This window comes from Lissotriton helveticus, chromosome 5_1 (genome assembly GCF_964261635.1).
Source record: "Lissotriton helveticus chromosome 5_1, aLisHel1.1, whole genome shotgun sequence".
NCBI classification, from domain to species: domain Eukaryota; kingdom Metazoa; phylum Chordata; class Amphibia; order Caudata; family Salamandridae; genus Lissotriton; species Lissotriton helveticus.
This window is the reverse complement of record NC_136065.1, coordinates 1,051,574,799-1,051,598,931: the sequence shown is the minus strand read 5'-3', so window position 1 is coordinate 1,051,598,931 and position 24,133 is coordinate 1,051,574,799. Positions and strand designations below refer to the sequence as shown.

Here is a 24,133-nt window from a genome sequence, read left to right as displayed (position 1 = left end):
AGAGGGTCTAATCAGGAAAGTGATGAATAGACTTTTGTTCAAGAGAGCCTGGCACAGGCCTGTATGAGTCTTCAGGAATTTCCTGGGGGTACCGTCCTGCCGGAGAGAAGCCTGGGAAGCAAGGTCAACGTTAACGAAGGGTCCAGAGGAGTACCAGCATGGAATTTGCCGCCAGAACCGATACCACGTGAGGGGCGTTCCTATTGGAAATGTGATTTTGTATTAGGGACAGCACCCCTGGGTGGAGTTAGAGCAGAGGGTCTGAGGAGCCTAAGAGAGCGGATGGGTAGGCAGATAGGTAGACTACAAGAGGTCGATTCACAAAGGAGACTAAGAGAAGTGTGTGATCTTCTTTGGAAGTCACCACTGCTGACACCTTTTTAGGTTAAGATCTTGTTAAGTAGGGATGTCACTTAGTCTAGTGTAGGGACAGTCTAACCTGTATTATTTCCTTTTTTTTTGTAAATGACTCTCAGGTTGCAACTTGTAGCTATTCTTGCAACTCTCATGACATTTGAATTGCTCCTAATAATTTTCTTTTGTAGACTAAGCATTTAGAGAATTCCTGTTTATAGTGATACCTGTATACCTTTTGAACCTTATTCTGAGATGTTTGTATCTCCAGTTATTTTTGGCTTTACAATAAACTTTTAAAACTTTTTCCTAGTAAGTGGTCTTTTAGAGTGGTTGAAGTTCTTAATTGATTGACCTAGTAGTGGATTTCCTTTTACTCAATGACAGGTACCAACGTTCCAGTCGACCGGAAATGGGGGTCTAGATCAATAACTGTGTTCTAGAAACCCCGCGTTAACACATCCAATGCCTAAGACACCACTTGTACATAATTCGGAACTAGATGTCCAGTGCCTACTTGGAGCTAAACCCAAGAAAGAATGACTTTCTTCTGGACCAGCTTTCCAGAGAACAGCACTAAGCATGCTTGTGATTGTAAACTCCTATCTAGCTACTATAACTGGAAACTTGAAACACGTTCCAGAATGCTTATTGCTGTTGGATGTAAAAACCTACGTAGGATGAGTTGCTCACACAAGTCTAACGTAATTAAGTGAGGAGAAATCGATTTGCTTCCATGTGACCGAAAATTTGAATGCAAATTGGTTAGAATTTTGAGTGTCTAAAGCGCAAAAAGATTCTTTTTATGCTCCTTGCGGAATGAAAAGAGAAATCAGTTTACCTCAGTGGTACCTGAATATTGGGCATTATTTAATGCTTTCTCTAGGTCCTGTCTTGTCAGTGGAACCCCAATTCCCTGTGATATTCTATTGTTTTTCTATGTATGTAGTGTTTACTACCTCAAAGAGGCATTGAAACACTTTACAGCAAGTAGCATGCAACATATGGGGTTAATCTAGTGTTTGATTGTTGGTTATTGGGGTTAGTCTTGTGCTCTCAAGAAAATTGTTCCTTGTATTTCCTAAATTTTTTTGTTGGTAGATTAAACTATTAATAGTTAGGTGTGATCAATAATGGAGGCTATGTGAGTTCATGCGAATGGTTGGGGGTAAAAATGTTTAGTCTACAGGGGATTAAGCAGGGCACAAGTCGGGGTACACGCGGGTGGACGGCATCTACCCACTTTTTTCACAGGGTGGACAACGTCCACCCTGCCAAGGAGTTGGGCCCCACTGAAAAAGATGCTGGATTCGTCCCGGTGTAATTTTCAAACACCGGGACACTTTCAGCTGCGCCTGAACATTGTTATCTACTTTCGATAGCAACAACGTGCAGGCAGGGACGGGCCGGGGCTCTCTTATTCCTGACTCCTACTGGGCCCATAACAAAGGCCGAATCTGAGGGGTCATCAGGCCTCCTTTTAGTGGAGTCTCCTGGCTGGCAGCAGTCTATTAGATGCAAATGCAGCAGAGGGGAAACAAAGGCTCACACCTTGTTAGCACTCCACACACACTTAACACCTTTAGCACGGCGTGAATTTTCGCGCTGTGTCTGAAGGTTCTAAAAAACGGACGTGGCCGTGATGGAACGGTTCCGTCATAAGCACAGCCCAACCGGCGCTCGTGATGGAACTGTTCCGTCACAAGCATCGAAGGGGTTAAGAGAGGCAGCTTTTCACTTTGTTCAGGCTCTATTTAGGAGAATGTCAGATGTGTTGATCTTTCCCAGTAGTTACACAAAATAAATAGCATTTATATAGTGCTTACTACTCCTGAGGAGGCGTTGTAATAATTTAAATATCAATTTTTTTTCTTTTAAAGCACTATGGGAAGAGGAAGCTTTACGCTGACAAAAGGCAATATTGGTTTATGTGAAGCTTACGAAAGAGTGAATCTTCTGCCAAATCAGGAGGGTTTGCAAGTATACTCGAAATGTTTTCATGATAGACCTGCTAAACATATATGTGAGGGCTTAAGATCTGATGTCACTTCATGTGATGTCACGCGCTGTGATGTCACGAGCCTCACGTGCCGCAATGTCACCCGCCGTGATGCCACATGCATACTGATTAATTAGGTTAATCCCCCCACTTCTTTTTTTAGTAATTTTGCCCTGGGATTAAGTATATTTTTAATGCATAGATATGGTTTCAAACAAGGAAAGAGTGTTGTGATCCAAAAGTAAAATGGAGACAATTTTGCAGAATTACAATAAAAGAGATTACGGTAGAATATATGCATAAGGTAAAAGCTTCTCAAACATAAGCAGTGCACCTGCTTATAACCATAACTGTTCTCATACATTTACTTTAGTGCAGGTAAGACGCAGACTGGGTGCTACCTACACAGGAGAAACCCACACCCACTTCTCCTTCCTGCTCCTCCTTTGTCCTGGTACTCTAGAAAGAATCCAAGTACCTTCCCTCCAGAGGTTCACTGAAGGATTCACCTGGAGCCCCTTGTGGAATATTCTGGACTGTGATCGAACATCTTCCTTCAGTTCACTGTCCATGTTTCTGAATGTACCCTAGAGCTTTTCAGCAGCACACAGCCCTATTCCTGGACTTGGACCATAGACCATTGTTACAGAGATTTATATACAGTGTGAAACAAGAGACAATCCTCATGTCTTGGCCTAACCCAATGCTCTGCTGAAGCTCTGCTTGCCTGCTGCTTCCATTGGTTCGTGTGGATGACCGCACACATGGGACTGTCAAGTCCTCAACCAAGGAGTCCTGCGCTTATAAAGAGCTCAATGGTGCCTTGAGCACCATGAATCCCTCACCACAAGGTGGAGGCAGCCTGTTGCGAATTCAACCTCGTCAGACACTAATGTTCACAAGCATCTGCTGTGCCCTTTAGACCAGCACCATTGATGAATATGGGCTGTCCAGCAATTGACTCTCCAGTTGATATAACCCAGCATGATAAACAAACCCTCCTTTGTAGCATTTTTTAATATCTATCAATGTCTCCATTTACTCCCTTTTACCTGCTTTGTGCGATGGTACTGCACCCAATTGGCTAGCATGCTGGTGGGACCCAGGAACCTTTGTGATCCACTCTGAGAACCGTGATCTCTTGCGCTATTGCCCCTACCTGCTAGTTTGCACCCCAGAGGTTAGTGTTTCACCTCAGTACCTCCATGAGTGGTCTGGAATTTGGAGACACTGTCCCCTTGCTTTACAAGTATATGTAACAGTGTTGCTGCTGTTCTCTTTCCGTTGTTCTAATTAAAAGTTCATGATGTTTAGGTTTGTGAATGCTATTTAATATAACCATATAGATACAATGCAGGAGCAAGAATCGCACGGAAACCGACCCCCGAGCTAGAACGCTCTACCCCACTCTACACAAGCCTGGTAGGATTGCCACCCAGACTGCTCCCACTGGCGGATGCCTAGGTCTCAGAATTTGGGTCCACTACTGGCCTAGACCTCCCCCCCACCTCACATGAAATGTCCGATAAGAACTTGAACTGACACACCACCCTGCATAGTTACTTTGTTTATTGCTATTTTACCTTTTTCTTTTTAGGTCGAGCCTAGACCCAGCGTGCATGCGCTGCGTTGCAAGACTTATTGTAGAGGAGTAGGGAATAGAAGCCCTGCCTACTCTCCGCCCATATTTGCTATTGGCTTGTATCGCTGTCCGTCCTAAATGCTGGCTTCTGATTCGTCACTAGGCTTGGTAGTCCCTCCTTAATACCGCCTCCTCTTCACTTGTCATCTCCCATGGCGACTCGCCCCTTTACTTCAGTTGTTACACGGTTCTCCTACTGCAGGCACAACATGCTTTGGTGCCTTCTTTACTCCCCCCTCCCTCCTGTTGTTGTGCCTGCTTTTCCCCTCCCCACCCTCCCTCATGTTGTCTGAGCCTTCTCCTCTCTGCCCGCCCTCCCGTTGGCTGTGCCTTCTCGACCCCCCCACCTGCCCTCCCTCCCATTGTCCGTGCCTTCTCCCCCCACCCTCCCTCCCTTTGTCCGTGATGCCTACCATTTTGCAATGCAATAAATGCGAGACCTATTGCATTGCAAATGCTTGTCTTGTATACTTAGCACGTATAACCTGGAGACACAATTGTAAAGTAAAGGGAGCTAGGAAATGGGGGGCTCTGATCTGTTTGCCAGTGTCAAACTGGTTTAAAGACCGACTTTAATTCAGGAATTGGCATGGCACCTGAGGGATCAGGTCCTCGCTCAAATCGAGCTAAAGATATACTTGAACAACAACAGAAACTATATCAACTGGTAGGGGGGTCTTGTCAGTAGAGCTGTGGTTAACTTCCAGTGTAATAACCGTTGAATCACGAGATTTCTCATTGGGTGCTAGTTATTAATAGGTTGAGTCAATAACACTGATGCTATGCAATTTGCTGAATACTATACTTGAATCAAATAGGAGAGGAACACTACTGCTACAAGTTTAACTCACAACCAGTGGGCTTTTACACAGGCTGTTGCCAGCGTTCACTGCCTCACTGAGGCAGAAATAATGATGTAAATCTCCCTCTTGTTTCTTCCTTATCTATTATTTATTCATCTGTTTCTCTGCTCATGAAAGGATTGTAATACCTGTGATTAGGAACTTGAATTTGTAGAGCGTTGTGCGAATGTGATTTCAGGCATAATGTTTAGTTTGGGAGTATGTGGGCAGTATTTTTATTTTTTTATTTTTTTTAAACACTTTGACGAATTGCTCTCTGTGATCTGCTCCTCACTGAATTAAAAAAAAAATGAATTCTCATGACAAGGGGCCAGTTGATAGTTGAGCTGGGTTTGATTGGGGAGGGTGGAGAAAGAAAATGTGCACACGTGGAACATTTCCTTTTTCCCTATAATGTTTTCCATAAAAAGACTTTTAAAGCACCTGACTTTCTCCACTGCACCAAATGTAGCCCCTTTTACTGTCAGACACACCCCATTCACAAACATGCAGCCGCAGACGAACAGGAGGCAGCCAGGGCGCGCACACAGAGACACCTGCAGAGGCTTGTGAAGCGGAAGAGCACACGCACCCACAGAGGCTTATAGAACACAAGCATTTGCAAAGCAATCTATCTCGCCTTTTGGACCTTATAAGTATTCATCCATGCAGCCATAGACTTAATACAATCAATAACATTAAAATAGCCAATTAAACCATGCTGATAAAAAAATGAATTGACTTTTCTGCTTTAGGAAAAGATGCTCTTAGCACAAAACTGCAGAGTACCAATACTATTGACTTCATAAAGAAGACCAATTGAGTCAGTTGTGACAGGATTCCAACCTGTGTCTTACCAGGTTATAATAGGATGCAGATTATAACATGGATACCTGTTACATGCAGATTACACCTTCAGTAGTGAGCACTTAGCCTTTTTGCCAATGGACCAACACATTAATAATCACCTGGAATACTATGGCCCGCTATCCTGGGCTCCACTTCCATTTGCTAAAAGAATACAGTTGGCTTTATATGGATTATTTTTGTTGACCATCAAGTGGGCTTTGTAGATTTAAAAAAAAAAAATCACTGGTATCCTGTAAGTTATTGAAGTCTAACCCCTCTTCACTGAGCCAGCTTTGCACCTACACTAAACACACCTTGGACCGATATTCTTACTTTGCTACATCTTCATTGTAGTTTTTAAAACCACATTGACAATACTAACTCAACATTAAATGTTTGAAAAACATGCCTCAAATTAGGTAAGCGAGTGACAGCCTTTATTTAAATTTTAATTTAGGGAATGAATATATGCCAATCTTAATGCATACTAAAGCAATCATTCAACAATAATCAGTACTGGCCCTGCAACCAACTGTCACCATTAGCAAAAGTAATAAACAACATATCTGAACATTTGCATGAGGTTTCATTAAGGGGACAGTGCCTCAAGAATGGCAGAAGGGGCATTTACAGTACAGAGTGTAGGACACGTCCCTGGAGGTTCTGTAATGTAAACCCCTAGTCCTTCCTCACTCCCCGCACCTGTACTGCCCTAAACCCCCTCTGTGACCAAGGCCTTAGTGTCTTGGTGAAGTAGCCATACGAGAGCGCATAGTACGGGCACTTTCAATCTCAATGACCACAGAAAGCATTTTGTGGGGTCGGAAAAAAGGGAGCATCATTTTGGGCACATCAATCGCGTTTGCTAGTTAAAAAAAAAAAAAGGTGCTGGAAAGTTGAAAGTGCTGCCACTGTCAAGAAATTAAACTCTGCCACCCATCAGTGTTTTAAACAAATCATCTTCCTGGGGGGTGAAGAGGGCACCCTCACTCCTTTGATTGATATAGTCATAGTAAATGATTACTTCCCTGCAGGTAAACAGCACTTACCACAAATCTTTTGCAATGCATGTAATTACAACGCAGCTGTTACAACGACTGCGTTGTAACCACCATACCATTACTGAGCAAGTCGTTGTGATGACTTGCGGGGTAATGGTATGCGTGGTTACAGCGCGGTCGTTATAACAACCGCGTTGTAAATGCATGCGGAAAAATGTCACATATTCCTTCCCTGGCCGCCCAAACCTCATTCAGAAAAATAAAAAAACCAGTGCATGTTAGCAAAAGAGTATGTTTCTCACGCCACCACATGCATTAATTTCACTTTCATGCCACTGACAACGTCAATCATATGCTTCAAATAGCAACGATTGCAGTCCAGTTAAAATGAAGTCTCAGAAAATTCATGAAGGGAAAAGTAAAAACCATCAGTGCTTTTTACTAGCGAACTGCGCAACGCTACTTCACTGGCTAGCAGCGCTTGATACAGAGTGAGAAAACATAGAAACACCAAATTTTCTCTATAGAGCAGTGTGGTCAGATAACGTGCTTCCACAACTTAACACAGTATTTAATCATCAGTGCTTTGTAGCATTTGTTAGTTTATTGGAGTAACACGTACCCATATGGCCACTACAAAACTGTAAAATCACTCACTCAACGTGCATCTGGTATACTCCCCTCTGTTTGCTGTCAGGTGTGCAGCTCGGCTGCGAAAGCAGCGGGAGCATCAGGGAGTTTTTATTTGTTGCATTAGATTAGAGGAGTGTCTTTATAAGTGTTCATGCTCCGAGATATAGGAGTAGTTTCCTCTTTGCCATCAATATACTAACAAAAGGAAAGACAACTAGCCGGCATGTGAAACCCTGGGCAGCTAGAGACAGTGACGTAGGACTATGGCTCAGGGTTATGAAGAAGGAAGGAGGACAGTGAGTAGTCCGAATTAATGCTGAGTGACGGATGGTCAGCCGAAACTAGGTGAGTGTGAAAAAGAGATCTGTAACGCAGGGAAGTGGAATAACAAGTAACAGCTTTAGGCGAGGGCATTTTATTTGCTTTCCATTTAAAAACAACAATACGGAGCAGGTGAAAAGAATAGCACACACAACAAGCAGCTTTTATGCCTAATGAACGCGTGGCGCCAGTAAGACGCCTGCTCCCGAGCAGAACAAAGAAAGTAATTAGGACAAGCATGCCGACAGTCGCCTCATGCCGCTAAATGATAGCAAGTCTCCCGGAGAGGACCACTTAACTGTAAATTCACGCGCAGCACGTCTTCCGGAGAGGAGCGCGTTCACACACCAGAATCAGCACGTGCCCCGGTCTGTCTCCCTTGGGAGGCATCACACTGACAATACGTCTCGCTGGCGAGACCTAACAAGGACCAAGCCTTCTTGCCAACATGTCTGCTGTCTGAAAGAAATGTGCACAATTGGTTAATCTGCAATGTAAAGGCTGCTTGGAAGTCGGTATTGGCTTTAATTGATGGAGTTCAGTCAAAGCTTTGTGTAGGCAAAGATGTATTCTTTTTTTTAGCAGAATTGGGATGGTGTTATCAACTGACCTGTAGAGTATGTCTTTAATACACAGTTATAAAAATTTTTGCACTGGGTTGAATCTTACTAAACACTATATTTAGGTAGCACGTTTTTGATCTAACCTAAATCTTTTTTGCATAGTTTGTGGGAGCCTACTTTATACATCATGTAAAGCAAGTGTAAAATAACTTACATATTCACAGTGCTTTCTGTCACAGGCTGGGACCTTAAAACACTACAAAATAATGTGGCCATCTGTTACATACACAAAAATGAGCACCGATCATATTAACCAATGCAGGTTTCATACCCTAGAATAAGTACATTTCTCACTGATTCGGTTAACTTGCATTTATTTTTCACTTAAGGTGTGCGTAATTTTAGAAACAATTACCTGACGGTGAAAGACTACCAAAAAAGATTTTTTTTTCTTTTAGCCACACCTTTGATCCCATCGCCGAGCTTACTGACCACCGCCGCATTACGCTCACAATTTCCATACTTTAATGCACTTCGAGCGCTGGTTACAATGAGGACAGACACAATGAGCACATTACACAGAATGAAGAGACGGATATAGCTTTCCATCGCTACTGTGCAGTGCAAGATGCAAACCAGAAATCGAAGGTACATGTATCTCAAATACTTTCAGCTGTTTGGGAAATCTGGCCTCATGCTAGGTAAGTCCGCAATGATGCACACACTGTAAACTACACCCACTGCACACATCTTTCTATCGGCAGATTTACAGACCTAACTGCAAAGCAGCTTGACTCCATTTTCGGCGTACGTGGGTGGGATACGCGCCTTTCATAGAGTTCCCGCAGAAACATCGCTATTAGCATCACTGCCATTCGCACTCCTTCCCCTGTTCCTGCTTCGGAGGACGCTGTGGCTCTTAACATGGCACTGACAAAAGTCCCCTGTGGATTTTCTGCCTCCGCCACCCCCCAAGGTGGTTGCATGGCTGTCTCTTAAGTGCAATCTGTGTTGGGACCCAGTTACAAATGCTCGATCCATTACCTTAATGCAAATCGTCATTAGTTCTTATTATATATCCAAATGGATCGGTGCATGTCGTAGGAAAATTATAAAAGATGGCTGCTTCAACTCTTATTGCACTGAATTGCTTCTCTGGCGCCTAATAGAAAGGAGGGCCACTTCCCCCGCCCCACACCTTCATTCGAAAACCAATCCAAAATCCTTCTCCACAAACATTTGTCGATGCCTCGCAAAAAAGTGGGCATCAACAAACCTGATACAGCACTGTTAAAAATCAGACAGCAAGACACCACAGCTGTGACCTTTAAAGAGAAGGATCCCAACAGGTGGCTGCAGCAAAAAAACAAATAATGGTATTAAAGTCATCCTGAGGCAGACTGGAGGAGAGAACGCCTGCCCACTGACGACTGAAAGCAGAGAGGTTGCTGGGACAGAAACCAGGGTACAATGGAAACAACGTAGTACCATCAGCGACTAATTGTCTAAGATTTTCAGGGTAGACCACATACTAGGTCCTTCACCACTTACGCAAAACATCCACACACCCCCCATCAAGTATTGAAGCAAAAAAAAAAATATACAAAGGACAGCATACAGGGGTCAGCACACAGAAGTGACAAAGCTAACACGGACTTGGACAAGAATCGGAGTGTAAATTGTTGGACTAAGGGGAGGTTAATAAAAGCAGTATGTGAGCCTGGTGGTCAAGAATTGTCATCAGCATGTGTACCTTAGCCTGCTCACCTTAAGCAAGATCTCCGGCCACACAAGCGTCACTGGCAGGTACACTGGAATTATGCGGCAGGGGAGGGCCAAATTATGCAGCAGGGTGGAGTAAATTTTGCAGCAATAAAAGCCAAACTATGCGGCATTATGAGGTACATATTTCAGAACGCGGCGGCCAGGGCCATTTTTGGCCTAAGTAGGCGCACCAGCGCCTGTGGGTTGTTGGCGACGTTACACTGGCTACCCATCCGCAAACGGATCGCCTTTAAGGCTCTGACCTTGGCCTATAAAGCGCTCCATGCTGTGGGAGCTAAACATCTCCAAAAGAGACTGACCTTCTACCATCCGACTCGTTCGTTGAGGTCAGAATCTCTACTTTTGGCGGCTGTTCCGCGTGTGAAGAGGGCCCGCCTCGGGGGCCGCTCTTTCAGTCTGTTGGCCCCACAGATGTGGAATTCATTACCGCTCCCTTTGCGGGGGGCGTCTACTCTCCTTGATTTTAGAAGAGGTCTCAAAACCTGGCTGTTTTCCCAACAGGTCTGCCAGTAGTTTCGCTTTCTTTCTGCTTATCTTTTAACCTCTTTTAGCTGTGTTGTGTTATTCTGAAATCTGCTCTCCTTTACCTAAAGCGCCGGGACACTCTTTTTGAGTAACCGTTGCGCTATACAAAAAAATAAATAACATAACATAACATAACACATTTTGTGACAGTCATTCTTAAACTTGTTAGCACTGTCCGTCCATTCATTAGTATCAGTTTAACACCCATTGACCAGTGTCGCTGCGTTTTTTGCAACTTTTGAACAGTTTTTTTGTTTGTTAAAAATCTGCAGATTATGCAAAAAGGGATGGATTACGTGCATATTGGCAAATATACAATTATACGAAAATTACCGCGGCCGCACACTCGCATAATTCCTGTGGCCCTGGTCAATGGAGTCCGATATGGTGAGCAAGCTATCGCTAGAAATAAATAAAAAAGCCAAGATGTCCGGGTTTACTACTCACGGGAATAACAAAAGCAACAAGTCGGCTTGGAGCGCGCCTTGGATGAGATGCGGGAGGGCAGGAGCGTGACGCCGTGAGCGTGCACGTTGGCATTCCCTGCGGCTCGTGCGTTCACAGACCGGTGTCTGCTCGTGCACTGGTCTGTGCCACTTGGGGAGGGAAGACAACGACAATAAGGCTCGCTGGCGGCAGCGCTTCGCGCCGCAACGCCAGGCGAGCCCTAAAAACTATTGCTGTATTGTTGGTGGCTCAACATTTTTCCAGGCCGCTGCTATGAGGCATGCTATCGCCATGGATAAAAAAAAATAAGTAAATCTTCCCAATATCCCCAGATCAGCGATAATCAAGGCCAAACAGAATCAGTGATGGGGCAATATCTACCTTTTTTAAGTGCCTCTTGCAGAAAGGCCTGTTAACGCCTGTAGCTTCTCACACTCACAAAACATATAAGCCATATCTGCGGGATATTTATCATTGGATCTTTTGTTCCAGCTAAACAGCTTAGCGGGAGTGTAATAGAGGTTGAATATGGTTTTATAGAGCTGGCTTCTCAAGCTTGCAGTGATAAAACTTTCATAACAAACTTGATTGAGAACTGGATATCTACACTGTCTCCCCAATCTTTCACCCCACCTGCCCCTTTGAGGTTCTAAATCATCCACTGCCAGATCGATGAGCCGACTCTGTTTTCCAGTTGCATGATTAATTCCAGGAGGGGGATTCTTGCAACAAATATTAGTTAACTCCAGAGATTTAATATGAAGTCCCTAGTCTGCAGGTATTTAAAGAAGGTTTTCCGTTCCAATCCAAAATCCTGCTGTAATTCACTGAATGAGTACGATCACCCATCCTGACCATCCCAGATTGCTCCCATGAATGACAAACCTGGCAGTGAAAGAGTATAGCCGTTGTACCCTGTAACTCCCATTTTACTTTTTAGCTGTTCCCGGATCTTCAAGCCTGCGTCCACCATTTTAAATCTCTCCTTCTTATAACTATATTCGATATGCCTTAGGAAGCACCCTCTTGTATCCTCCCCCAAAGACAATTCATAGATAGTTGAAAGTTCTGACCTAGAAAGACTAGTGCCCTCTTTAACCCTGATGAAGATCCCCATACATTGCAGGAGTGCTTCCCAATTGTATAACAAAGTTAGGGACTGCCCAAGCCCTCTGTCTCTGTGGAGGACTAAACATCTCAAAGCCTGTCGCAACTTCTTATATTGCCAAATAAAGTTTGTACAAATGGTGTTTAGTTTCTTCAGCCAAACGGATTCCAACTCCAAAGGTATGGCTCTAAACAGGTATAGCACCTTTGGGAGCATAATAATTTTCAGCACATTACATCTACTAGCTAAGGTGAGATGCAAGCTATTAATCCGCCTTACATCCTGACTCGCTTTCCCCAGAGTCGGGTAAAAATGTATCTTATTAATAGTACCCACATTGGCCGCAATTTTGACTCATTGATGTGTCAAACTTTCCACCCAGCGTCGGTCAGCCATATCAAAATCAACTGTGGATATAACCTTTATTGAGATTTTATGGAACATCTCAGCCACGCTTTCTACTTCGGTCAGTGCCTTTCAAGGCTCAGTTGTTAGCAATGCAATATCTTCTACATATGCTAGAACATTTGTATTATATCCCTTCACCCTTACTGGTTTCATGGCTGGGTTCTCCAGCAGTAGAGTGAGTAGCAGATCGATAAACAGGGTGAACAGGAGGGAGAGCATGGGCACACCTGCCTCGTCCCCCTGATTTTCTAATTCCTTACTGATTCGGTACCCTTAATTTGAGTTGGGCTATTGAATTGTGATACAGCACTCTCATAGCTTTGATCAGTCCAGGTCCAAATCCCTTACATCTATGCACTCCCCATAGGTAACCCCAGGAAACTAGGTCAAATGCCTTTTCTGCATCGAGGAGGATCACGGCCAAAGGGTTCTTGGTCACCTCCGAGATGTCAAAGAGTGTAATAGTCCATCTGATACGCTCAGTGGTCCATTGCCCTGGTATGAATCCATGATGCCAGGGGAAAACCTTTTGGTAATCACCCGTCCTATACGTGCCGCAAAGATCTTTCTGTACACTTTAGCATCAGCATTCATTAAGAATATCGGCCTATATGACCCAGGTTTCGTTGGTGGCTTCCCCTGGTTACTAAAGATCACTATATTTGTACCCTCCCCAGGAGGCTGGCGGAGCCCCCTCTCGTTAAACCCCAAGACACATTTCTAACATCTTCTTAGCCAACTCTGGAAAAAATACCCCATAAAATGTTAGAAGTATTTTATCTGGCCCAGCAGCTTTATCCGACGCACAAAATTTTAGAACATCACATACTTTCTCCAGAGTAATGACAGATTCAAGTGTTTCAACCTCATCTCTATCCAAAGAAACTTTACTTACTCTCTCCAGTAAGCCTGCTATCTGACCCACTGAGGGGTAGATATCCTCTTGGTATAGATCTCTATAATACCCCTCAAAAACTTTAACTATGGCTTTTCCTTTGATATCCCCAATGCTCCTCCAAGAAAGATGTCCTATTGTTTGCTAAAAACAACAAGAGTAAACAAAATAAGGCTGAATGACGAACTATGACTACTTCGGAACCCAATTCTCACCAAATTCCAAATCATCAGGAATCACACTGGACACCAACATCTCCTTCAAGAAATACCTTGCCAAAAAAAGGTGTCCTGGTACCAGCTTCTCTTCTAAAGAAAGTCAAACTCTTTCTTCCAGAAAGCCACTTCAGAACTGCTGTTCAAACCCTTGTATGCTCAAATTCTGCCCACTGCAGCATGTCTCATCCAGGGCCTGAAGAAATATGCTCACATCACCCCCATCCTAATGGCACTGTATTGGCTCCCCTTACAAGCCTGTACCACCTTCAAAACCAGCTGAATCATTTACAAAGCCATTACCGAGAAACTCACCATCTTTTGGCACAGCCAGGACACCATCAGACTGTAGGCAAAGAAAAACCAAGAAAACATTTTTTCCATCTATGCACCTACGATCTAGAATAACATCCCTGTATTCATTAGGACCGTCCCAATGCTGCTCCAATTTAGGAAAGGGTTGAACATTGACCTTTTTTAAAACAACTATATAACAATGCATTAACCAGCAATGCATTAACCAGACAAAAATCTGCTTCCTCTCCTAAAACTCAATGACTTTAAACTTGCCTTCGACCATGTACAGTGCTCCACTGCCTTTTAGCTATGTTCACGCTATCGAAATACAAAATACAAACAAACAAACATGGCAGACAGTAATTTGAAAGACCAGCCAAACACAGTATGCATTTGTACACTGTATGGCTCAATGTTGTAGTAGAGGTAAACGTAGTCTTCCATATAGTAAAATTTCAACGAAAAAATAATATAGAGATTTGACTTCTCTGATGTTGCAGGCAGTGGTAATGCAAACTAGAGGCACAGTGAACAATTTATTATTTGCATGAACCAGGGCATTCAACAGGCTCAGATAGCCCACAGTCAACTAGACGTCAGAATTCAGTGACACTGGTCAGCTGGTGGGCTACCACAGACATTTGTTTGCGGAAGTCTATACAAGGTTTAAATCTTATCGTTTTGAGAGACAACCTATTTCCCTTGCACACTGGTACAAAGAAAAACATGTTTGGGAAAAATCTGGCTATACATGAAAGGAGTAAAGCTTTGGATGCACATCTGAAGGCGTGGAAAGAAAGGAATGGATGCCTTTGCATCCGGGTGGCACTTGCATGTTGCCCAGCTCATCACTACCAGATGGGAATAATATACATGAGGAGTCACACAACACCACCTACTGGCACGCAGGAATACTGATTTTAAGTATCTAGATCCAGTCTGATGCCTGGGGGAATATTCACAAGGTGAGGAATCTTAAGTTGGAGGTATCCATCAGAAATCTGTGTAAGATGGTTGGGACTCAGGTGAAGTGGCACACTTCGCCAGGTGTGCCTAGATCTTCCCATCTCCATTTAAAAACCTCTGCACGAAGGACGGACTGATAAGACACTGGACCAGGGAGCAACAAAGGCAAAAGAAGCCCCAAATGGAAGGGGAGGCCATCGGATGCCACTGCAAGGATGGACTGAAGGACTTTAATCAGCTGGCCCCATAGTCCCCTTATGCCCCCTTGACTCTGCTGACACAGGTGCCCTCAAATATTCAGGAAACTGCGGGACCCGCAAAGTGCAGCAGAAAGGATCTTCTTCTAGCTGGCTTTGGCAGATACTCCCCAAGCAGGAGGGACGATCAGGAGCCTAGGCAGATGACAAATCTGGCAAGGGAACAACAATACCAGGTTTCACAACAAAAATCAAATTAAGAGGCCATGAGGTCTGAGGGAAATGCTCCTGTTGGCTAGGGCTCGCCACCAGGAGCAAAATGACCCCAAGATGCTTAGGAATTGGCCCAACCGGGCCAGTGAAAATAGCCTCTAAAGTCTGCTCCCCCACAGGGACTAGCCAGAGAATGAAGTGGGTGGTTTTGGCCATAATTTTACAATCTGCACCCAGTGAGGGCCAAGCTCTCGGGCGTCAACGTATCCATAAAAAAATACATTTTGATGGTGAGGGGGATGTGCGTGGTGCCCTTTCCCCTAGCCACTTTTGGCTTCAGGGACCCATACCCCAGGGTCAAAGCTAGCCAGGCTGGGTGCTCTCTCACCCCACGTGCCAGAGTCTGTGGCTGGCAGACATGCCCAGAAGCAGGATTCCCACCCATGGAAGGGAGATGAAACATGCTGGCTCCCATGCTGGCACAAAGTAGCGGTGGGTGGATCACGGGGAGAAGCACAACATAGACAACAGCAGTGCCAGGTGTTTTGGGGGAAGAAGAAAAGCACATTTACTCTCATGGAGTGCTCAAAGAAAAAGAAAATATGAATTTCCTAAATGTGAGCAGTGGAGGACTAATACCCATCCAATCAAAGGGATGGAACGAGGCTATACTCCTGGGCGTGAAGAATATTAAAAGGGGAAGACAAGCCATTGAAAAAGAAGCAAACAAATTAGCATAACCAGTTTTAAGCATTAGACAGGCTCTAAGCCCACTGTAGGTTTATGCTACGCTCACATTAGTTCTTTTACAACCAGACAGTTTGTGCTGTCTGTATGGTGGGTGAGCTCTAAAAAACAAAAAAATGGAAATATGAACTTTTTTCAGAGAGGTACACTCACCTGCAATTTTTAGATGTGCATGGTAATGCCTGTGCGTGAGAAGAGGCTCTGGTAAGTCGCCCAAGAACATCTTTAACAGAGTGGCTACATCATTGGGGTGTAAGTCACCAGATTCGATGTCAATATCAACCCCACTGTTAAGCAGATCTTTAAGCATCTGTTGGCGCACGCTGTTACCAGGAATCCGAAATAAGCCCTCCACGCGAAGATCTGTTCAGGAAAAGGGGCAAGCAGAAAGCAAGTTTTGAAACAAAGGTCCATCCAGAACAGATGTTACACTTCTATTCGGTTGAAAAGCTAATCTATGCAAACAAACTTGAGGGATACTGCTTAGAATGGGAAATATGCATTATTAGCATGCCGACAATTCTATTTGTCCAATACATTGAACAGTTTCTCACTATCAACAAGGAGTCCATTGATAGCTTTAACCAAACATATTCCCCACAAATATCCAAGTTAAGAAGGAAATATTAATCAAACATGCATTGCTTTCAAAAGAACTGGTGTGGGAGCATTGCTTTTAAAGAATATAGCACTTAACATGCCCCACTGCTCAACATGTTTCCAATGTTCCACCTCTCAAAATTAGAACGTATAAAGTAGGTTTCTATGGGGAAAGAGCAGCGGATGTGCAGAGTATGACATTTTATTAACATCTAGCATTCAGAATGATATATTAGCAGCCAGAAGAATGACCATCAATAAAGCCTAATATTTCAGTCTAGAAGAGCACAATAAGTGTTCGAAGTTATTTATGAGGGCACACAGAAAGCAGTCAGCGAAATGGTTACATGATTGGGAAGCTAGCAGCTCAAGACTCACTTATGAAAACATCTTACAAATCTTGTTTTTAAGTAGAAACAAAATCAACGGATAGAATACTTGCTTATGCAGCAAGGTGAACTTCATCTGATCTGTTGAAAAAAATCCAAGGACCAAGAAAGACGAGGGGATTGCTTGTCACAAAGTTGGGCCTAACTCCGCTCTGGTATGTCATACCCAATGTTGTGCATCATGTGAACCACGTAGATTTTTCAGGTGGTAAGTATTCTCAGTGACCTGTGGGTGAACTACTCCAAGATAGCTTTGCAGCTGTGACAGAGCCACTGCCTATGTGCCTTGAAGTGTACTCCCAAGTGGTTTGTACACGCAGTGGTATTGAATGGAGATTGCAGGAAGGATAAGAGGTAGCATGATTAGGCTGTGCTGCTGGCCATACCACCTTCAATAAGGTGGTCACCTGTGCAGGAAGAGAAGCCAAAGACACAGAAAGGTAGTAGTGAATGGCTGTGGAACCACTGAGCTCGTGGGCGCTATTGTAGTTTAGTTCCTATATTCCCAATAGGCTCTGCACATTGGAATAATATATTCAGCAGTGTAGACGTAGGACTGGGGTTATCTAGGTCTCTACTGACTATATTAGACTTAAGTTTTTGCCAGCTAGCTCAGAGGTCACTAGAAACTTTCTCGAATAAACGAGGAGGAGTTTAACCTCCCTGGATAGACAAGAAGGGATTAGCTTCTGACAACCATATAACATGACAACTTTGCTCCCTCAGAATAAGAGTGTATCTCTAGCGTCGTGTGAAAACAATAGACAGCTATTTCACTCAGTCAAGTGTGCATACTTAGTTTCACCAGAGTGCAGAGAAAAGAGAGACGGGCGTTTTCAATAAAAGGTGTAATTTATTGAGCAGTCTTCTTCCTCATACAAGAGAAATGAATTGCCACAATCGCAATACTCATAGTAAAGTAAAGTCGTACAGTAAAAGGAGGATTATAAAATAATACTGTAAAAGCATTGATATGGTTTCTTAGCCATAAGATACTTTAAAATAGATAAAATATATACATACTTAAATACATTAACTAACGTACTCAACTGGTGCTTCTAAATACGCCTACCCCGGTGTACCTGACCTAAGCCTAATAAGTGAGAAGGAGTAAGTAAGTAGCAGTTTAAGTTAAGTTTTGTTTTGCCAAGAATCTGACTCAAGAATTCTCTTCTAAGGTTTTAGTCAGCTCCGTACCTGGGTAATAGAAAGCAGGAGGTCTTGTATCTCTCTCTCAGGACTCGATATCCCAGTAACCCGCGAAGGTATCTGATAACACCGGAGCTGGATTTCTCGGCAGGAGAAAAGACAGCGTCTCTCTCAGTGCGTCAAAAGAGGAGGGACAGCGTCCGTGGGCTCTCGCATCAGCTGGGCTCTCGGGCAAGTAGATAGCTGCTCTGCTCCAAAACCACCACTGTGTCTTTACTTAAGGCAACGTTGGTATATTTATACCTGAAAGGTGCCGGGTTTGACGTAAGGTTGGACATAAGACGTCAATCAGATGTCACTAAGAACTGGCCGTTCGTACAGTGCTTTACAGGAGTTCTAGGATGAAATCAAAACAAAAGCTAGGGGGATTTCCCAGGTTGCTGGAGGTTTGGATTGTTTAGAGAACTCGTTGTGCTTTCTAGGGGGCCGGGGAAGCAGCCTTGCTTAATGTGGCAGCATGTGCTACGACTGAATATGGATATGATTATTATGCCGTTGTATGGATATTATTGATTGTAACCGGACAAGGGCATAAAATAGGAATATCGGTTTAGGCTCCTGGATAAAAACACAATACCCACTCCACGATCTAATGTCCATCATTACTAAAACTAAGCAATAGTAAACATTTATAGATGCATGTGTATTCCAACCCACCCCGAAATACATTTTTTGCATTTGAAATGGTGTATGCGAAATACATGAAAATGATATTGGTACTGTGCGCATTTCAAGCAGTGTAATCATTCAGTTAAAACTATGCATATATATTATTAGCTGAACGATTTGCGAAATTTACACATGAAATGGCTCTTAATACAGAAAAGAAGGTCGAGACCATTCCATCACATATAAATACAGTCGCTGTAAATGTGCTAGAGGCTGAGGTAATATATTGTCTCTAGAGTTCCTAAAAATAGAAGCTCTGTTCTTTAAGAATAGTTCTACTTTAAGCAGAGTACAGTGCCAGAAAAAGGTAAATATTTTGGAATCGAAGAAAAAATAATTTTGCTTTCAGTGGGAGAAAATAGTTCCAAATATTTTCAGTAGCTTTTGTTTATCAAAGCTGAAGGCCGAATTCAGAGTTCAGGGAACGTTGTGTGCTCGTTTGCTTAAAAGTTATTCTTTTTGTTCAGGGGAGAACATCATTTCAGACAGACTCGCAAAAAAGTGGTCTACCGCTTCAGGTGAAAGTTCGACCAAGTTGGAAAATGCCGCAACTGTGCAGTCGTGAAAATGATTGCTATCATTGATGTCAGGATCAGCAATGCTCACAAAAGGTCGTACCTGGGTTGATGTTGCTCTCATCTCGTACTTCACTACCCCCTAATCGTAGTGGTGAAGTCTCAACGAATGCCGTCATCAGAATGGGTAGCCGCTGGGGACAACACGATGCATGAGCCGTTACAGGACTTAGCAAAGTATCTGTATCCAATGGTACTGCTGATGGTAGTGTAAGACAGACTTCCAACACGCATTCTACTCCACATAGCATACATCGAAGCACAGGTAAGATGCAATTCTGCCAGATGGGTCTGAATGAAAGAAACCAGGTCATATTAAGATCTCTTAGCCGGGCTAATCCAAGGACTTTAGTTATGCGGTCCCGATAGCGTATAGCTAGGATCGTTTCTTCCATCGTTGCTGGAGTCTTGTCTGCGACTTGGCTTGCCATATCGGAGCAGAAGTATCAAAAATAAAATTCCTGCTACGAGACCCAATAGAAGTGGTAGGCCGCCAAAGACAGAATGGACAAAATTAGGAAAAATGCCCAGAACAGTTTTGAAGGGTGTTAATAGTCCCGAAAAAATTGTCTTAAATACATGTGGGATACCACTGGTATGAGACATATTTAGAATTTGGCTTAGCATTTCTGCGAAATGCACTGGGCAATTTGATGATAAAGGGGTATGTATCTCCGCCGTTGTCCTTGCAACTTGCAGATCATACGTTTCTTTTGATGACGTCAAGGGCACAGTTGTCTGTAAAAGAACAGACTTCATTCTGCTTAAAGTATCAATTCGAATGGAAGAGATATTAAAAGAAGGCCACATTTTCGCCTCCGTGTCTGGAGTGCTGTTTGGATACAATACTTGCATACAGCAAGTGACCATGGAACTAACGCTCACAAGATAAGCTTTTCCTGGCACCATGCCACAACAGCTGTGGTCCACTATTAGAATATAACTCCCGTTAGAAAGCCGTCTAAAGAATGGCTCTATTTGTGTTGCAGGTGTGCCATGCTGGTGACATGAAAGGTTATTTGAATTCCCCTCACAGGCCCCATGCAGGTTAATACCATGGCACAGAAGTATACCGCTTAGTGATTGTTTACAATTGTTACCACTAAGAAATACATTCTGTTTCTTTTCACTATAACATGTGTGTGTGTAAGGCAATTTCCATGATGACTTAATGTACCCTTTACCCAACCTTTCATACTGGCCTGCTGGTATATACTCTTGACAGTATTTAAATTGGAAAGTTGTTATCGGAATTGTTAATATTCCATGTCTTATCCATTCAATGACAGGTTTTTCTGACATTGTCAACGGTAATCTCTCAAGTTTTTCAATGCTCAGAATTGTATACTCTGCTCCTTTTTGTGCCAAACTGATTTGTGTATCAGTAAGGTTAAAGATAGAGAATAATGACGTTGTGTTGATTAAACGCCAGGGCACGTAGCCTGAACGCAGATTTTGCAACGTCCAGCCAAGCTGTACAATAGAAGGTAATTGGGCTGACCGTGTTGCAACATTAGTAAGTCTTGCTCTATTATATCAATAGCAGATGATACAATACTGTCCAGTGAATATATTCTGGAGGACAGAGTCATTAACCCATTGTCCACAACAGAAAGTGATTTTTCCAAATTAATACGGTCAGTTTCCCTTATTTTTTCTGCTGTTTCAATTTGCGTTTCTTTCCAAGCTTCATTGTAAGCTGCGTATATACCGGCCGCTATGAAACGTTTTTGACGCTGTTTACGTGGTCCCATTATGAAATCACACAAGTCAGCACCGTCTTTAAGTAAAGTCAAGTGTTGCTTAATTTCTGCCAGTGTGGATTTCTGTAGCCATTCGCGGCAGAGTTTTCCTGCACTGTATGTTGTAACTATCCCTGGATGTTGTCTCTGGGAGTATCTTTGGTCTGGCCTGGTCATTTTTAACCCCTGTATTTTGTTCAGGAATCTAGCTTGACAGTTATTTGTGTCTGTGGGCCAGATCAACCATTTTTTCCAATCAGGGTGTGTTCTATTTTGGTTAAAAATATGGGATACGTCTATCTCAACATCTGTAGTGCTATTACTGTCAGGTGTTGGCTTTGAAATAGACGGCTTGTTTAAGTCTTTAATTTTGGCTAGGCCAAGACAGGTTGTCTGTTGAATTGTGTCATTCAAGAATATAATTTGTTCTGGTATCATGCAGGCTATAAATAATGCTTCTAAACCTTGGACCTGCCAATCTTTGGTACCCCAGATGGTTTTTGTTTCAATGTTTTTTTTCCAAAAATCAAAACCAAATGTATTCATTTTTTCATAAAATGTTTCTGAATAGATTAATTTAGTGTTTGTCAGCATTGTTTTCATTCCTGTCTTATTTAACATTTTAAAGTAAAACGTTTCTGCTTCACTTGTATTAAACCCTGAGAAGTATGGGAATTTCTCATAAAATGTTTTCGAACTGCCCTTTGGTGGAGTTGCACAATGTTCCCATTGATTATAATTAAAAACATTTCTAGGTTGAGCAGATTTATGCAAGTAATGATGTGCAAAGTGGTTGTAGCAGTACATTTCTTCATAATTTGATGAACCCTGTAAATAATCATGTTCTGTAAATGTTGCTGACATTACTAAATCTGACATCATATCATTAATACTTTCAAAGTCCCAATCATCAGAGAATGTACTCGGTTTTACAAAGTCACTTAATTAAACCTTGAACTGGTGTGGATATTTCAAGAGCTCGACCGGGCCATAGATTTCGTAATCCGTTTTGTCCCATGCTACCCCACCGGGTATTGGATTGGCTGTGACATTCACTGATGACAGTTCTCTTTTCTCGATGTGAGATGACTTGTGAGGTTTTAGGACCAAGTTGATGTTCTGACTTGCTGTGTCCATTGTACTGTATTTTCCTTCAATAAAATTTCCCAAACAAAGAACCATGATGAGCCAAAGCAGGAGGAAAAGTACACCTAACACAATCCAAAATTCAATCCATGGAGAAATCAGATAGGTTTCTTTGAGTTGATAAAAGAGTTCTGTTACTTTGTCTTTAAAAGTTTTTGTTGTTGGCTGTTCTTCAGGCTCGCTTGGATCCTCAGAAAAGTCATCGAAATTGATGAAGTAGCCGGATGCAGTTCTGTCAATTGTTGGAATCGCTTCAGGATTTTTATTTGCTTTTGCATCTTTTGTTTCATTAGCATAGTCTGAGGCTACATCTTTTTAGACAGGTGTTTCTTGACGAACTGCTGCAATTTGGGTTTCAAGAGGCACAAGTTCCATGGCATTGTTGCATAGTCCTTTTTTGTTCACTGCAGGTTTATCAAATGTGATTAGTCTCTCAGTTTGAACCTCTTGTATTGTAGCAAGTTTTGGTGTTCTGCTACATCTTGGGAGTCCACTGGGCCTACTACTTATTATTGGCCACATGATTGTGGTTTTACCAGGTCGATGGATACAACTCGGTTCTCCTTTTTACCAGCATGGGGCGGTAATACAACTGATCTTGTTCCGCTGACAGCTAAGACATGTACTGTTTTTCTGTAAGAAGGCCCAAATTCCTTCTTCACCGCGATCTTCTCTCTGACCAGATCCCCAATTTTTGGAATCCAGACAGGCCTTGCTGGGACAGGTGGTTTATCTTCAGTGGCTGTTGGCTGCTGCTTTAGCTTTACGTTGCTCAGGCCTTTTCTTGTTTCATTTAAGTCCTGTAAAATAGCCAAACGATCTTTGATATCAAAGCATTTTTCTTCTACCACTGAAGTCTGACTATCTAAGTCCTGAATATGCATTCTAGTCCCGAACAATAGTTCGTACGGGCTGAAACCTTTCAGAGAATTTCTTGGCAGATTATTAAGACTACGTTGGAAGAAGACGGTTTTTACCGCCAGCATGGTTTCCCCGTCTATGTATTTATCTGAACGATTTTTTGTGACTACGGAAGCCGGTTGAGTTGCTTCCGCTGTGGCTTTGTGAGCCAATGAATTCCCTGCAGCGTGAACGCCATCACGCTGATGACTCAGTGTATGTATCACGTGAGTCTTTTGTAGTTCTTTTCGTAAAAGAACTATTTGTTCCCAAAGCGTTTTTTGCTTGATTGTGGCACCTGTGTCATCTTTGTAACCGTTTTGAACCCAGTTCTGCAAGTCATTATTGTAAGACTTGACGCAGGAATGCGAATCGCACACTATTAGTGTCGGGAATTCGCGATCGGCAATATCGAGCGCCATTTTTAAAGCTATTAATTCAGTTTGTTGACACGAATTGTCTTTTACAGATTGAGACATTGTTACCAGTGGTCTCAATTTACAGATTGAGACATTGTTACCAGTGGTCTCAATTTACCTTCGTGCCACCGGCATTTAACAACCTCGCACGTAGCATTGTAAGCTTGTTTTCCCCAAACTGAGGGTTCTGCATATCCGTCTGTATATATTACACAGGCGTACTGTTGTAGGGGCAGAATTTCGATTGACAGGATATTCTTTTTCATACGTTAGATCTTTCATTTTTTTCATGTTTGGGTCAAAATAGTATTTCACTTCTTCTGTAGCAAGAGAATTTTCCCATTGTATCCATTTTGGATCTAATGCCACGGTAGTTAAATTGCGTGGGCTTGTTAATGACTCAAAGGCTGATTCTGCTGTTAAAACAGTTATCCTTTTGCCTTCGGCTTGGGCTTTTTCTTTTGCTACAGCTGTTTG

The 24,133-nt window shown here is 42.9% G+C and overlaps 1 protein-coding gene across 4 annotated transcripts in view; it reads right to left on the bottom strand.

Annotated features, from left to right (window-relative positions):
• Positions 1–24,133, bottom strand: part of ARHGAP19 (Rho GTPase activating protein 19) — a 368,551-nt gene that overhangs the window by 158,263 nt on the left and 186,155 nt on the right. For all 4 annotated transcript variants that reach the window (XM_078643585.1, XM_078643586.1, XM_078643587.1 and 1 more), the window contains exon 4: positions 16,161–16,370. In XM_078643585.1, the coding sequence (XP_078499711.1) occupies positions 16,161–16,370 (210 nt within the window). The remainder of the gene's footprint in view (positions 1–16,160; positions 16,371–24,133) is intronic.